The sequence below is a fragment of the Leptonotus elevatus genome, chromosome 5, assembly GCF_054856555.1.
Source record: "Leptonotus elevatus isolate MCC_2025b chromosome 5, RoL_Lele_1.0, whole genome shotgun sequence".
Lineage (NCBI taxonomy): Eukaryota > Metazoa > Chordata > Actinopteri > Syngnathiformes > Syngnathidae > Leptonotus > Leptonotus elevatus.
In genome coordinates, this window is record NC_141243.1 from 18426668 (window position 1) to 18443731 (window position 17064).

Genomic DNA, 17064 nt, shown 5'->3' on the forward strand with positions numbered 1-17064 from the left:
TATTCAAGCTGGATCAAACCGCTTAACAGGAAACATTGACTGGCTTTATGACTCTATGAGTGATGTCTGAGTCAGTCACAGAAAATGTGCAAACAAAAAGACATGAATTATGTACCTGCTGCTAATTGAGTCAAACCTAAATGAAACGTTATCATCCAATCTATAATTATATTGACTTAGCATTCACATTGCCACACTAACAATGCCTGTGAATTTACTGGCTGAGGTTATCGTAGCAGGTGGAGAACAGATATTCATAATTATTGTCTTAAATATTAACGATGTATGCATAACTGTTCATATTCCTCGCTGAACCTCACAAATCAGAGCAATGCAGGTTAAAATAAAATGTAAAATATCACTAGAAGATTAATTAGAGCCTGATCTTGCCAGCTCTAAATTCTTGATACTGTTTGATTCCAGACCTGGCAAATGTGTTCCTATTAATGCACTAATTTTGTTTCCTGTTTTCCCTCCGTAGGATACTGAAATTTTAAACACAGCAGTCCTGACTGGGAAGACTGTTGCTGTCCCTGTGAAGGTGGTAACCGTCGGAATAGACGCTTCCGTTATTGATGTCTCTGAAGAAGTGCAGTGTCGCACCACAGATGAAGATGTGGTCAAGGTTAGTGACATGATACTCATCAATTCCATAACGAAATATAAGTTTCATTTTTCTGCTATAAAAAAAGATTGATGGGATTTTTACACCACCTAAGTGCAACCGCAAACATGATATGCAAGTACACATTTAGTTTAGAAGATCGTTGTGTCAGATTTACGGGGCACAATAGTGATCCTCCTTAACTCTAGTTATTTTGTCATTTGAGTTTATACTTGTTCTGTCCTAAATGTTTGATACAGTTTTTTTTCATCAAAAGCCAGTTGTATAAAAAGTAGGGTGTCAGGTGATTAAAATTTGTAATCGCAAATAATCGCAGGACTTCAATAGTTAACTTACGATTAATCATATCTGTTCTAAATTTACAATAAAATGTACAATAAAATAATTTTTTCATACTCTTGTTAATATAAAAGTGGGAAAAAAAATTTAAACTAATAGAAATATGGCTGCATCTTTTAGTCATTGAGAGTAATTTATTAATAATTCATATAATTGAGTTACGATTAATAAGATGTCGTTAGTGTGATATTGATTTGTGTTGAGGTCATTTATCTGCCACTAGATGGCATAATTGCATTTGTCGGACGTTGGTGACAGCAAAGTGTATTTTTCTTTTCATATTAAGAGCTTTCTATTCTTTAACATGAAGTAACTTGTGAAATTATACAACATTTTTAAATTGTAAAATACAATTTGACCCCAGTCTCCACAAATGTATGCATTATTTTAAAATTTATTACTGCTAAATTTTGATGCGGACGTGTCTGCCGCGTTGCGACTGGAATTCCGCCAATAAAGGCTTTCCAAGTAAGGGGCAGTCAATAATCACATGTAAAAAAAAAAAATTTGATTAATTAACTCAAAATGAATGCACTAGTTTTGACACCCCTAGTAAAAAAGACTTCCCTCTAATCAAATTCAATTAACATAAGAGAAGGGTCAGTAGTGTAGATTTGTGTGTGTGTATGACATTTACCAAAATTGTGGCATAGGCGCGACCCCAGCGATAAATATACCGTGTAACATAAGCATAGCGGATACTAAGACATCTTACATTCAGTAATTTGTCACTATCAAACCCAGCTCAGTAAGTGTCAAAAACAAATGTGTTCATTGTCTGACAAATACCAAATGATAAACATTTGATATCAATATGTTGCAGATGCAATGATTTCTATGTTTAGCAATTCTGTCTAAATTCTTCTGAAAGTATCAAACAAACACCAGGAAAGCGCATGAAAGAGTGTTTGATATTCATTCACGGCTGACAGCTTATTCCAGTCGTCTCGTATTTTTAGAGGGCCTCTCAAACCTGGGTCACAAGACTCAACAACACAATCCATCCCTGACAACGGAGGAAAGTTGAGCCTCGAATCAGCAACTTTGTTTCTGTAGAAACTCCTGAATAATCTATGTGAAACAGTGGGGCTGTGTTTCTGGTGAGAGAAGTGGTTAAGAAGTTGCACAGCGGCATCTTGATGTGCCGCCCTGCTGCGCAAAGAGCTCCTTCCACTTTAGTTTGTCCTTTTTTTTTTTTAACTGTCAGTCTCCGAATGGACGGCATGATGAGGCAGATCAAGTTCAAGTAATGCCCTTTAAAAAGTTATATGACAGCACAAAGTCAAAAAGGAGGATATTTTGTCACTTGGATCCACTTCATCATGCCCAATATGGGAATTTGGATTGTTAAGGAGAGTTCCGCAGGGAAATTAAACTGTCGGCAAAGATGTTGCAAAGGAAAAAGTCGCAGCTCCGCCTGTGGGATCTTGGGTCAGAGCATTCATCCTGCATGCTCATTGCTCTCAGTGAATGGAAACACATAGTGACATTAAACCTGAATAATGAATCACTGTGCACATAAAATGATGCACTCACTTGTGGCCTTGTGATCATAGTGAATTTGCAAAAGGAAAGGTCACCCAAGGTCACATTTTCGTTCCTTTTAACCTCTGTAGAGTTTCGTCTTGCTTCCACAAATCTTGTCTGACGTGAAGATAATAATAATGCCCTGGCCTCATTATTTTGCACGAACTGTCCTCTTTCCAAATTTATAGTTTTGGCAGCTCAAGGACCGAGCGTATAAACTACCGCATCCAGCCTGCCCCTCGCATAAACAGCCTTATATCGAAAGGACAAGTGTGGCGCTTCTGCTGAGTGCCTCAAAAGTCTCGTATTTTACATCATATCTTTACACAGTTTGTTTTCATTAGTATTTCATGTGGGGCAAGCAAAAGGTTAGTAATCTGTGGACAAAGCTGCACAGGTCATAACTGCATACATTGACAGTTTTTGATATAATGTCGGTGTTTAGCTTTTACCGTATATCTTCTAACAATGAACAGATCCCCACAGCGCAAAGGAGGAACTTTTCACCTCGGTGATCTCAATCTTCTCATTTCATTCATTTCTTTAATGTCGACGACTCCATTTGTTACTTGTTTGAGCACACTCTCACTTTTATTTAAGCAGATGCTGCAGTTACGCTTTAGGCCAGAGGTGGCGGTCACGAATAAAAAAAAAAAAAGTGACAAACTGCACAAAGATCCTTTAAACTACAGTTACAAATAAATGTTAAAATGTTCTGTAATTCTTTTTTAAATGTATGCTGAAGGAAAACATCAACAACATTTGAAATTTAAAATTGTTCTTTCTTTCGTCAACTAAAATTGCTCTTTTATTTCGTCGATTAAAATTGGGTTAAAACAACCGCGTGACTAAATTATGACTGAATCTTTCATTAAAATTTAGTCAAAAGATTAAATCTAAAACTAAACAAAAATTTACTGTCAAAAATAACACTGCTTCCCTGTTAGAATTAATGTTATTATTTTTTTTTTTTTTATGCTTTTCTTGAGAAGGGGGGGGGGGTGACGGCTCTATGACAGAAGTAAAAAAAATTAATACAATTAATGAAACGAATCAGCTGTAGCAAAACAAGGAAAACGCATCATGTCAACAGAAATCTTGGGGTTGTCTGTAGCTGCAGATTTAATTAACAGCTACATCATTACACATATGTAAGAGTCTGTAATATAATCCTTCGTGGCGTAAACAAAACATTCTTTTTGCTAGGCTAATACTGAAAGGATGATTCTGATTGGTCAGAATTATTTCATGTATGCCCCATTTTGATAGTCATGCAATACTTGGAATATCTGTATAGAAATTCGGGATTTTTGGCATTACAAAGGTCATACTGAGGGAAATAAATAGTTTTAATTGAATCCGTCTCTGTTAAGTGCTAATATGCAGTGGTAAGGAGTTGGCTACATTACACCATATTTGATAGTAAATTTTCCAATGACCTAATTATTTATCTTTGAATTGACAATTATTTCCACAATTTATATATTGTTTGAAAGCAGGTTTGCGCATCCATCCACTGCCATTTAAAAGGGTTGGTGGGTTTCATCAACAGACATTAAAATCCCAAGAGGCCCCTGTTTGATTAATCCTGTTCATTAACTCTGCCTCTTTTCATTTTTACTCATGCTGTTCACAGTACAATGTCGCACTCTTACTGTGTGTGTTATTATCTGTGTAAGGCTTTGGCCATTTGCCATTATAGTGTATGAAGAGGCTCTTCCAACCACCATTTCCATGGACTAAACATGCACCTAATGCATTGAAGTGAGCAGTGTTGCCAGTGTAGACGAGTCTGAGTGGTTAATTGCTTCTGTCAAGGCAAAGACAGCCTTAGCCCACCTTCATGCTGTCTGGTCCCGTTGTTTCATATCTGCCATGGATTGTCTCTGTCTGGTGAGTTGTTAATTTCCTGGGCTGGATCCAGAGACAGCCCTAATGTGCGTTGTAAGTATTCTCCCGTTAGCTGACTAATGTGTCTGATTAATGTGCCAGTGGATCCTCCCGGACATTTACGGTTCTTTGTGAAATGGAATGACCGAGACTGTCTACTTCACATTGTGTTTGGCGGATGAGTTAAGGGTTAAAGAGGCGGCACATATTTGTATGTTAATAGTCTGATTTGGAGGTATGGAAGCAGAACACATGAAGTGGTATGTACTGCGTATCAGCTGACATATTTTTCACAATTGTTTTCGCTTATATTATTGATGCAGAAATAGATCGAAGGGGGGGGGGGGGGGACCACCGTGTTTTTTGTTTTACTGTGGTTGATCTCATTTTCTCTGATCTACATATTGCACTCTTTGATTTAATAACTGTAATTTTAGCCCAAGGGGGAAATGGCTTTTCTCATTTGCAAAAACAAACACATTTTATACAGTGCGTCCTCACATAGTGAGCTTGAATAAAAAAATAATAATGATGTCACTAACATGCTTCCCTGTTGGTATGGAATTCTTTTGGTGATACGCTGTCTTGTGTTAGTGCCAAATATTCCTTTTGGTATTATAGCCAAAATGTTTAACCTTTGTTTCACTGTAGGGGAGACTGGGGCTAGTGGTATCACGGGTAAGTTGTCACATGGCAATTTTCCTCTCCACCAGAGGGCACAACGAAAAAGTAAAATACTAGTTTTCTTCGTATAAATGGTTAGGCACATTGTGAGCTGGCATGATTGCCAGTTATCTGTTTTGCACAAACAAAAGTAAAAATGTTCAACTTCATATATTTTGAAACAGATGTCGTTCATTGATCAATTCGAGCAGCAAATCATGTGCACTCGTTAGAGGAGAGATTAAGGCATCTTGTCATGCCTCAGTCACTGCTCTGTTTTAAGCTAACTTTAAACTTGAGTATTAGCCAACATGGTAGTTTGGGGCAACTTGTCTCAGTCATTTTGGGGTTTGTTGTCACATATGCAAAGAATAGGCCAATGAAAAATGCACCTCTGGCAACTCGGTTTACATATGCCAGAATTGTTCTTCAGATGAGTCTGAAGAGTGAGGAAATTAGTTTGCCAGGTTTTGTTTCATTATTTACTATAACATAACATAATAACTGGTTTAAGTTTCATGATGAACCATCCATCAACCGAAATGCTTTGTTTATTTATTTTTTAAATTCAATTTAATCTCAAATTTCCAGTTTAAGGGAAGCAAAACAGGCATTTGAGAGCTATGACCTACATGCCAGCAGTTCCTAAGTACTCTAATCTATTTCATAATATTTATGTTAAGGTTTGCTCATTGACTATGGTAAATGTTCAAGGTCAATGATAAACAAACAAAAAGAGGAGAATAATGATAATTTTGTTCTAGTTTTATGAATTGCAAAATCCACCCCATATACTGTGACAACTTACCCATTGGTGGGGAAACATGTCACATATTCACTATCTCTATTTGATGGCTTATAACTGCTAGTTATGAAAATGACATGAATACAAAAAATATACTTTTGTTTATATATGATGTATTGATTCCAAGAATTATCTAAAAGTATAAAAAGTGATACAACTTTTCCCGGTCTCTCCTACTGTACAACATTTCCTCACATGATTTAAAGTGTTTTTACCAATGTAGCTGGGCCCGGAGGCTTTTTTCTCTGTCAGATAGGGCTTCAATCTTTTCACCATAGTCCAGAAATATGAAAGAAGATGCCAAATTGTTCATCCTTCAATATTGCTGTTGGCCTCCTATCTGCCTCACCAACCACTTTTCTTCACAACTTTTCTGCAGCTTTGGAGGGATGTCCAGTTGTTTATAGTCTCACTTTGGTGACATATTTTCTCCACTTGCTGATGACTGTCTTCACTGTTCTTGTATTTAATGTATTAGAAATTATTTTGTACCCTTCTTCTGATGTCTTTTGTGCTGTAACATGTGCCTACACAGACGTCAGGAAAAGCCTACTAGAACAGCCAAACTGTATATGGGGTTAATTGGAGGCACATTAAATGGTCGGAGGTGTGTGCTCACACCTATTCAAAAAATAACATGAACCTAAATGCAATTGGTTTCTTCTGAACATGGCCACATCACCAGTGTGTGCGAATTACCACATTATCCGGGTTGTTTATTTTTACTTTCCCTGATTTCTTTTTTTAATTGAGTTTTAGTGAAAGCAGTTGTGAAATGATGAGTGAGAAATGAATGCTAATCACCAGAAAATTGTAGTCTCTATATGATCTGTTTTACTGTGTGAGGAAGAAGAAAATGTTGAAATGGCTTGTAAGACTCCAAACATGAATTCTTTAATATTGGTTAGCAACCAAGTTCTGCTGAGCTAGCAGTTCAACTTTAGAATGTTTGTTTCTGTGAACTACAGCATCTATTTGGAGAGAGGGCTTAATATATAAGTGAACAACTTGCAGCTATCAAAGCAAGTGGCAGTCAATCAAGACAATTGATTCATTCAAGTGGTCATTCGTACCACAATATACCCTTGGCCAGATGTTATTCAAGAATTTTGTGACTCAGTCCGGCAGGAGTCACAGAAAGGACATTATTAAGTGTAAGGTACACTAACTCTCAGCAGACTGAGTACAGTGAGCGGAACAATGAGTTGTAATAAGAAGCAGGGGCCCCTTTGACATCTTTATCATTTCAAACAGTCTCTCACGCTGCGAGCGTCCAATCTTCTCCATGACTGGCTGTAGCCAAGGGAGAGATGCCTCCCTTGTAGAAATGTTCAAAAGCTTCATTGAATAACTCTCTTTGGCCATATTAGATTGCAGTGCTGGGTGGCATACATTAGTTAGCCAGTCCAGGGTGTGCCTGCCTCAAGAAAGCTGGAATAGGTTTGAGTACCTAGGACCTAAAGCAAAGTCTCCTAAAAATGGCTGGATAAAAAAAAAGAAAAGAAAGATCATTCTTCTTGGGAATGAAATGTTCACATCAAAAGGGGAGTCGAGTCAAAAATATTTTTTGCAACAATGTGTTCCATGTGACCCGGCTCATCTAAACACGGTATTCTGATTATTATTATTGCATTAGTGGAATATTAGAACATTAAAATATGAATTAGGCAACAAAATCTACCCCGTTTTAATCCATCTTAGGGGCGGCCATTTTGGATTGAAAATGACATCACAGTGCCAAAGGGTTCAACTTGTGAACGTCACATGACCAAACATAGAAAACAGGTGAGCCGTAAACAGTTCCATGATATTTTCCATTGACAGAAAGTGTCGAAATGGCAGCCTGAGATGGATAAAAATGGGTGGATTTGTCTGCTTATAACTGGGTGATTGTCAGTAATATAAAAATGTGTTATATGGTAACGATATGCCTATATTAACATCTTATTCTGAATAATAATATAGTACTCTGCATATCGCTTTCTTTTTTCTTTTATTGTTTTCTGTACTTTTGGTCAGTCTCCATGTGTCTATGTCATTAAATTTACAAATTATTGACCAATCTATAGTGTTGAAAATGGCTTCCTCTCTTTAATGATGCAATGTTAATGGTTGAACAAACGTCGTTTTTGGGATCTCCTGAAATGTGATTATTTTGGAGGCACAAGGTTTCGACCGAACACCAGCTATATGAAGATTGATTGTGCCATATCAATAAGTACGCTATCAGTTGGTGTAGCTATTCACAATTATTAGTAATATTATACTAATGTATGGTTTATTTCTCTCTTCACTACAGCAAGTTTGAATTCATAACTTTGACATGTATAACATAAGATGCGTTTGAACATAAGGCGCAGCCTTGCTAATGACACACCGTATTTCCCCACACTGTAAAAAGTGTTGCGGAGATGTTGGAAGCAGCAAGCCAACAACCACAAAGTTTGCATCCCGGTCACAGAGAGATAGACAGATGTCGTGCCAAAGTGTGTTGATTGAATGGCTCTTTGTACAAAGTCTCGCACAGCGGAGGAACGGTCGTCTAATTCAAGTCATAGAAGGTTGCCATTTAATAGGATCAATGAGGTTGACGGAGTGCCAGAAAACAAGCAATATCTGGTTTTGCCTCGTTGATTAATTACCTCTGGAAGAGTGCATGTTTGTTTGTTTTTCTTTTCTTTTTTAAATACCCCATAAGGTGTCATTTGTTTGTAGTGCTTGCAAGGCTTTATCAAAGTTTTTAATATAGGATTCTGGATAAGTGGAAACGAAAGCCAAGATGGAGTTCAAAGACAATATGCCAAAGCGATAGAGTTGCATCTTTCTGTAGCACGAAATTGGACTGGCCATTCTTTCTGTAAAGCAATTTATGAAACAGATGGCTTTGAGTTTGGTCATTTTATCAAGAGACGACGGCTCTCCTTTTACCAGTTCCCATCTGTTGGTACCTGTTTTAGCTGTAAGCACAACTTTAAAAGAAGAGTCTGTTTTTTCCTTGAGGTTCAAAGATGTCCTTGCTGCCCTCCTTTTTTTCCTTCTTTTTTTACTAAGAGTGGAGCAGATAGAGGACCTTTCATCTTGTTCAAAGTAGCCGCGCTCGGGAGCGCTCAGGAGTGTAAAGTCTTACGATTAACTTGGAGGGTGGACACACTTTTCAGACCATCCCCCGCTGTAGTGCAAAAGATGAACTTTAAATAACGTCACTCTTCGACCCTACTCCTCTTCCTTTGCAGGTGTCAGAGAGGTGCGACTATGTTTTTGTGAATGGCAAAGAGATGAAGGGCAAAGTGAAGATGGCGGTGAACTTCACCTACGCCTACCTGAGTGCTCAGCTGGAGCTCAACGTGTGGATCCCTCGGCTTCCCCTCCAAATCGAAGTGTCTGACACAGAGCTGAGCCAGATCAAAGGGTGGCGGGTGCCCATCATGGCCAGCAATCCCAGGTAAAGTGCTGCAAGATGTTCTTATTAACTGACACTTGGGTGACCTCCCCCCTTGAACAAAATTGATGTGGTGTGCGTGGGGATTTGATTCCATGTACATCACTTCTTTTTAATATATTCAAAACCAGTTTTGATAGACATGCAGTACAAAAGGACAGTAATAGCTGTGGTAAGAAAAAAAAAATCAATGATGAGTTCCCAGTTATAATTTCAACAGACCTTTTTTTTTTCAATCACTCAAAGAAATTACATGAATGTAAAAGGATATCAGATGGTAAATGTCAAATGTTTCCTATGGTCAAATGTGATCTGGTTTTACAGGGATGTGGGAATAGCAAAGGCAGGCAAAAGAAAAAAGAAAAAACTTTATGCATGAGCCTGGATTCACTTGAATTCAAAAGGCAAAATACAAGTGGCTAGCAACATGGACCAGTGCGGACTGAGCTAAACCCGGAAACTAATGCTGCGCTCCAGAGGGCTGTGAAGTTGTAGATACCTGAACTCGAAGAAGAAAAGTACAATAGAATGTCAGTCCAACTCAATTCCACTGGAGAATGTCAATGTAGCCTGATTGAGAAAATACAAACAACCGCATAAACGTATACACCCACAGTTGGCCTATAAATAAAACATAATCATTGTGATTTTAGTATTTATGATTTATCATATTTTGTTGCGGTAGGCTTTTCCAGTCACTTTTAGGCACTGCACCAACAGCAGGTGACAGCAGCTTTATCCATTCTTCCACACTTTTTTGAGGTAGGACGTCGCAATTCAAATCAGACATTGCTCATTTAGCAATTTGGAATCTAGCATCACTGCCTTTAAAGTTAGAATTATTTCCAAAACAAGAGCAAAAGAGGGTAAATTAGCCAAACTCAAATATTTTCTTTTTTTTTTTTATTCTGTGCCTTACCAATTTAAATTCTATTTTACCCACTTATTTCTATGTAGAAATTTTCTATGTGGCTAATTCATTAAATGATCAAATTAACTATCTTCAATTCTTAGCTCACAGTAATATACAGAAGGCCCTACATGATAATTGCAGTGTCGTGCAGTCAGGGGCTTCAAATGCTAACTCATAAATGGATTTTCACTTGTGCAGGGCATTTTGCTTTTTGGTTTTGTCATTTTCACATGACAGATATATTTTTTAAAACATGATCGCGTCAATAATTTGTACTTTGAGAACATTAAATGAATGAATGATGTCATCCTGTCCACAGCTTAATGGCGCTAAATGAGGAAAACACTTTTGCACCTGCTCCGTCTTCAAGCCCGCTTTGTGTTGATTTCATTTTTCTCGCAACTGTTACTAAACTGCTGTGTTCTTGGCGCAAATCCATTGCCATGTGTGGTAAATCAGGCGCAAAGTTGCTCCCAACTGTCAGAGCAATATCCTTAGTGTATAGGACGTTAACTAACAGGTGCAGATGTGGAGCTATGTTTGCCGCTGTTAGGGGATGCAGCGCAATCTTAGTGGATTTGGCCAAGAGTCCTTACGAATAGAGCATGCACAAAACACAAACCAATGTCCCGTTCAATCGAGGTATTCCGAATGTGCTTATGACAGGGGTCTTATTGAGGTTTTTAAAAACCTGATCGGAAGGTAATCGCCAAACAGGGATGGAGGTCAGATGTAGAGGTTTGCTGACGTATGTTCCACATTGTTCCCCATTGGGGACTTTCTGCTGAGGCACATTCCTCTTCGGAGCTAATCAGCGATGAAGGTAGGGAGGTGGCTGACGTATATGCTCTGAAAAAATAAATAAATAAAAAGTCTCTCTGTGCAGACCGATACGAAATGGCACTGCGCCACGGGCCAGTGGTTCGGGACCATTGGGTAACTGAAGGCCCACGACCCAAATACACCACATGCCACTGGATAATTGTCCTCTGAGGAAAAACTAGTTTCATTTCAGACAGTAATAATTGCTTTTTTCACTGGTGATATACTGTAACTACTGTATTTTGAATTATAGCAGGTGTGAATGATGAGCGCTGTCAAGCCCACTGACACTACGAGGGTGATCAGAAAATGGCTGACCCAGTGCAATACAGCTTGTCATTACAGCCAGCTTAAGGTGGCCTGTCATTGCACCTCTCAGTCATCAGTTGGAAAGACATTATTAGAGCAGTATCGAGGTCAGATCTCTCCCCTGGGGGGCTCATCACCAGCAGCATTTGCCAACACCTCTACCCTAACAGTGACAAATTGCATCAATTGATGGAAAAAAATTATAAGTCTACCTCTGCTCTAATTACATTTGGAAAACTTTGAGTCATCCTGTGCACCAGTGTGCTAATTGCTTGTGCCCCCCCTTCTAGTGACAGAAGTGACAGCCCTGCGATTGACTGGCAACCAGTCCAGGGTGCTCGCTGCCACTTGCCCAAAGTCAGCTGGGACAGACTTCAGCTGCAACCGTGACAGCAATGAGGACAAGCGGTATAGAAAATGGATGAAGGGAGGAAAGTAAAGGACTCCCAGAGGTGTGCTGGTTGACTTTATCAGTAGGGACAGCCGGGGTGTGTTATAATTGTTGATGCCAACATAACTGCTTGTTTTCTTTGTCCTTTGCCTGTCTTTGTTTATCAGAGGGTAACAGGCATGACCTTTTAAAGTAACACTTTGTCTCTCGGAGAGAAAGGCCAATGGTCCACTTTTCACCAGCCGAGACGCAAGTGAGCCAAGGAGCTCTGGTACTAATTCGATGGAACTTCTCCTATCAAGCCAGGCCGGCAAAGCTGTGGCTGCACTGAGGGAAAATAAGAAACATCAGGCACGTTAGTCAGATTGTTGCAAAAGCTTTCCTCTCAGTTTACGACTGGCACTACATGTATGCCTCACCCCTTCCCTCCCTAATCCTTGTCAAAATGGGGACAAGATAAGCCCTCACAGACGACAAACTTGTGTCGGAGTAGCACCCAAGCATAACACTTCATAAAAATAGTTCGACTGAGGTTCTTTTCCTTCCGTCGTACCATTAAAATAATCTGTTTTTCTTATTTTAGACCTTGTCTCATCAAATTCAATTCAAACAAAATGAGACCCGACTGAATAACAATTACCAAAATAACATGAATTTGAGTGTGTGTGTGTGTGTGTGTGTGTGTATATATGTTCTGTATATGTTGTGGCGGCCATGGCTCAGGGTGTAGAGACGGTCGTTCAGTAAGCAGAAGGTTGGCTGTTTGATCCCCGCTCTCCCCAAGTCATGTGTCGTTGTATCCTTGGGCAAGGCACTTCACACACCATTGCATGGAAGGTGCGAATGTTTGGTGGTAGTCGGAGGGGCCGTAGGTGCACACTGGCAGACACGCTTCTGTCAGCCTGGGCAGCTGTGGCTACTTAAGTAGCTTACCGCCACCACAGTGTGAATGTGTGAGCGCATGAATAATACATCCATTCCATTGTAAAGCGTCTTTGAATGTCTAGATTCATATTCTATATCAGCATATTTCAGTCCACGTTGCTCTTCATCATATTATGGAGCATATAAAATATATTACAACATGCCCACAAAAGTGTGCAAATCTGCAGTCGACGCCAAAACTAGTCAAGGTAAACGAAAACGTTTTTGTCTCAAAACAAGAAAAAACAAAGGAGTGTGCAAATCCAGTTGCACATGATCAGAACGCTAACTCCTTCAAACCCAAAATTGTTTAAACACGTTTTTTTCATGCTTTGTCCTTCACTCCCAAAAACGTATTTATTTGTTTCCTTTTTTTTATGCAATAATGTACAGAAGGCTTTGATGCAGCTTCTGACATTAAGAGGTGGCTTAAAGCAATAGTAGTTATTTAAAAAAAAAAAAAAAAAAAAAGCGGCCAGTAGGTGGCAGCAGAGTATAAGAGATCAGCCAGGGCCATGTTGCAACAAGCTTTTTTGACAGTGTTTTCACCAGGAATGTGAATATCAATTAAACTTAGCTAAATTGTAATTCTAATTGCTGCAAAACAGAAGCAGATACAAATATACTTTTTTCTGATGAAAGAAGAGACTCTCTAATCTTTCTATTGGTGGGTTCCATGTTTATATAGCAATAGAACACAATATTCTGTGGGCCTTGCAAAATCAGTCAAAATCCAGTAAAACAGCCGGGAGCCAAGGAGGTTGTTTTTATGAAAATGGCTGGGAGTGAATGAGTTAATATGCAACATATCCTCTTAAGTCAAAACTAAAAAATAGTGTAAGACTGATCTCTGAACCAGGTTGGTCTTCATGTTAAGTATTCTTTCTCTATTAGTTTCATTTTTAGCTTAGTTTATTAGCTTAGCCCTGGAGGCGGGGTTAAGGGGGGTGGCACAGCACCATATGTAGAGCCTGGAGTCAATCTGGACGGGGGTTCACTGGGATGGCGGCGCTCCCTGTGCCCTTGGGCCCTCTTAGTGTGTCTGAGCTCCCCCTGGATGTTTTTCCTCACATGGTTTCTCTGTGCCCCGCCATGTAGTTTTATTTTTGCATATGTCTTCAGGATGTGTGTATGTGCTTGTTGATGATGTTGAGGAACGGGGCAGGTTTGACTTTTATGTTGTGTTTGGAGGTTTTAATTGCACAGCCCTTTGAGTTGCATTTTACATATAAAAAGTGCTGGATAGATTATATTTGATTTGATTTGATAAGTTTCAGATGGCAAATTGTTTCCCTCTTTGTTGATTCATGATAATGTCGGTAGAATAAATGGGGGACAATCACAAATATTGTTTATCATTGTCTATTTTAAAATGTGCAAAAGTAAAATTTTGCCATTGTAGCAAATCGGTGAAACAAAAGAAAAGAAAAGCCCCTTTCAGTTGAAAAAACAAACATGAAGTAATGAGGAGAAAAACAAATTACCTCCGTGCCTCAGAATTAGGAACACCATTGCTTTTTTTGTGAGGAAAAAGACATAAAAGTCATGAGTCGGAGAGTTAACGTTCATGAATATGCAATAAATGTGTCATGCAGGCCTGCTTAGAGACAACAGATCTGCTATTTTAAGCTAAAGCAACAAGCATCTCTAATTCAGTGTTAGAAATTGCAACCCTGAGACAACTCAAAAGTGTTTTTCAAAGAGGAAACAGCTGCTCTACAAACCAATTTACTGCACCAACACATCCCCACTACATAGCAAGAGGACCTTGCGTTTCTCCTTTCGCTTCTTGTCCCATTGATAATTTCATTGACGCTGCGGAACGAATCACAATTTATAGCATAAAAATTGTCTTGTTTTGCTTGAAAAGGTAATCAGCGCTGGGCTTTGCTCTCATACTCCAGGCAGCTTTGGGAGCATCTGTTCAAACACGAGGTCAAATTGATTCGTGTTTGAGCATCTGGTAAATTCAAAAGCACACTTGATCTTTGCACTATGCAAAAATTATTCGTATTGTGTCTCGTCCCGCTTCTGCGCTGGATTACTTGTTGCTCTTGAACCTTAGTGGATGTGAAATTATTCCTACTCCCTATTATCCACGGTGGATCTCTGACTGTCGTTCAGCTGCATGTAAAATGAGGCTTTAATTCCAAATCTCTCAAGAGTGGATAAGAACACACAAAAAGCCATTTTAATGTCTATATGGTTGAGTGTGTGTAAAAACTAATGAGACAAAGGATGAAATAGTGATACAACTCTAATTGGTGAGACTATTTCACCTCATATATTAATGATAAAGCAGTTTTATGATTACAAAGGTCCACAAATATTACAAACCAAGACTGAAGATTTCTGACAGCTGTTGTCCTCCCAGATAATTCCATTATTGATGAAAAAATAAAGGCTAGAAAATCGAAGGATAAACATCATTGAGATGCTAAGGAAGAACAATGCTATGCACGCACTGCATTGATCCTCCTCCAGTTTTGAAAACAACATTTCTTGGTCTTCATCATCCCGCTGTACGTTCGCCTGCTGTGCGTGTGAACGTTTGTCAGGTGTCATTAAAATGTGTCTAAAAAGCAACGGAATGAAGCAGATTCTGCTTCTTCCTTAGTATCAAACACAGTAACTTTCGTGAATGTCGCCATTATTATGTCTGTCGTAGTGAGGAAAAATAAAATAATCACATTACTCCTGTTTTGTACTTGCCAGGTCCACACGGGACAGTGAGGATGATGATGATGAAGACAGACGAGGACGAGGCTGCGCCCTGCAGTACCAGCACGCCATGGTCAGAGTCCTGACTCAGTTTGTTGCTGAATCTGCCGATCCCAGAAGCCAGACCAGCTACATGTTGGGCACGGATTGGCAGGTGGACATAACAGAGTTAGTCTGGGATTTTATCAAGGTGGAGAACCCTCAGGTCGCAAAGCTGCTGGACCGACGGATACTTGTGGGACGCGGTGTGGGAATGACCACCATACAGGTATGTCATGCAGTAGCGTTAAATCAATTATAAAATACACCACATTTTAATATACAAATACAAATGTATACAATACAAATACTCACCCACACACACACACACACACACACACACACACAAAAAAAAAACTTCATAGTCTAACAAATGAAAAAGCCAATTTGAACAAAGTGCTAAATGGGGAGCACTTATGTAGCACTTTAGCTACCTCATACAGTGTCCAAAGCACTTTGCAAAGCCTCACTCATTCACTCTTTAGAAGACGTGTCTATGATATATATATTGAACCAGAGTGAACTGTACACCGGTGCGTTGCCACAGCAACGTTAACCTGCACACAGGTTTTTATTTTTAGTTTAAAATGGCTTACTTCAACTTTCAAGATCCCTCGTTCGGTAGAATCCAGTGTGTTTTTCTCGCTTTGGTCCAGTAAATCCATCTGTCGTACTAGCTAGCTAGCTCCTCCCTTTAGTTATTGCGTCACTGTGTTTGGTACTTCAAGGGGAAACTATTAGAGATGGACGAGTACCGATACCAGGTATCGGTCTCGGGACGATGTCAAGGTTACCGGTACTCGCGATGGGTATCGATTAGTGTTGATCCGATACCAGTATCGGGAGAGGCCCCGATACTGCATAAAAACAGTGGTATCGGCATCAGTTGCTGGAGGTAACAACAACCCAACTTTAAATAACTTTAAAATGGCGTGATTACTGTGGGAAATTACGGACGAGACACGGGTGCCGTAAAGTCGAAACGAAGTAGGTCGCGTGCGACGTAGCTCGAGGACTCCCTGTAATTGGGATATATAGGTAATTATTTAAAATGTATCTGTTATTGTTTTGTGTTGGGGGGTTTTGTGTGGAAATTTTATCTATCATAAGTACTAATGGTATCAGCACTTGGTATCGGTATTGGTGCGTACTGTAGATTTGATTACTTGTATCGGTTTCGGTCCAAAAAAAAAAGTGGTAGCGAACATCCCTAAAAACGAAGTCAAATGAAATTGAAAATGGAAAAATGACATAATTAGAGGCGGCGCTTGAAATGCTAAAACTGCTAGCAAGTTTGAATGAATTCTCACTTCACTAATCACAAATGCAAATGAGGGGTAGGCTCCTATGAGGGTACCGAAGAGTGCAGGTCAAATGATTGACACTTCGTCAGTCATACTTTCTTGTTTTTGTCAGCTGCTCTTTACTACATTACATTATGAATTTATTACAGCCGTATTTTTCCTTGGATTTGCTAGCCTCCCATTTGACATTTGCATATCGATGGCAACTGTGTCACATTTCCAAATAAAATCTACATGAAGGGAATCTGCTTCCTAATTTGTGAATTCTTCTTTGTTTCACTTTTGACACACCAAACGCAAATGAGCATGAAGAGTTGACGCAAGGGGTTGCTTGTCGCACACCTCAGACTGAC

The 17064-nt window shown here is 39.2% G+C and overlaps 1 protein-coding gene across 4 annotated transcripts in view; it reads left to right on the forward strand.

Moving 5' to 3' along the window:
* The window catches only part of LOC147174011 (transmembrane protein 132C), a 132402-nt gene that overhangs the window by 107843 nt on the left and 7495 nt on the right, over positions 1-17064 (forward strand). For all 4 annotated transcript variants that reach the window (XM_086076499.1, XM_086076500.1, XM_086076501.1 and 1 more), the window contains exons 5-7: positions 482-625; positions 9083-9291; positions 15363-15636. In XM_086076499.1, the coding sequence (XP_085932625.1) occupies positions 482-625; positions 9083-9291; positions 15363-15636 (627 nt within the window). The remainder of the gene's footprint in view (positions 1-481; positions 626-9082; positions 9292-15362; positions 15637-17064) is intronic.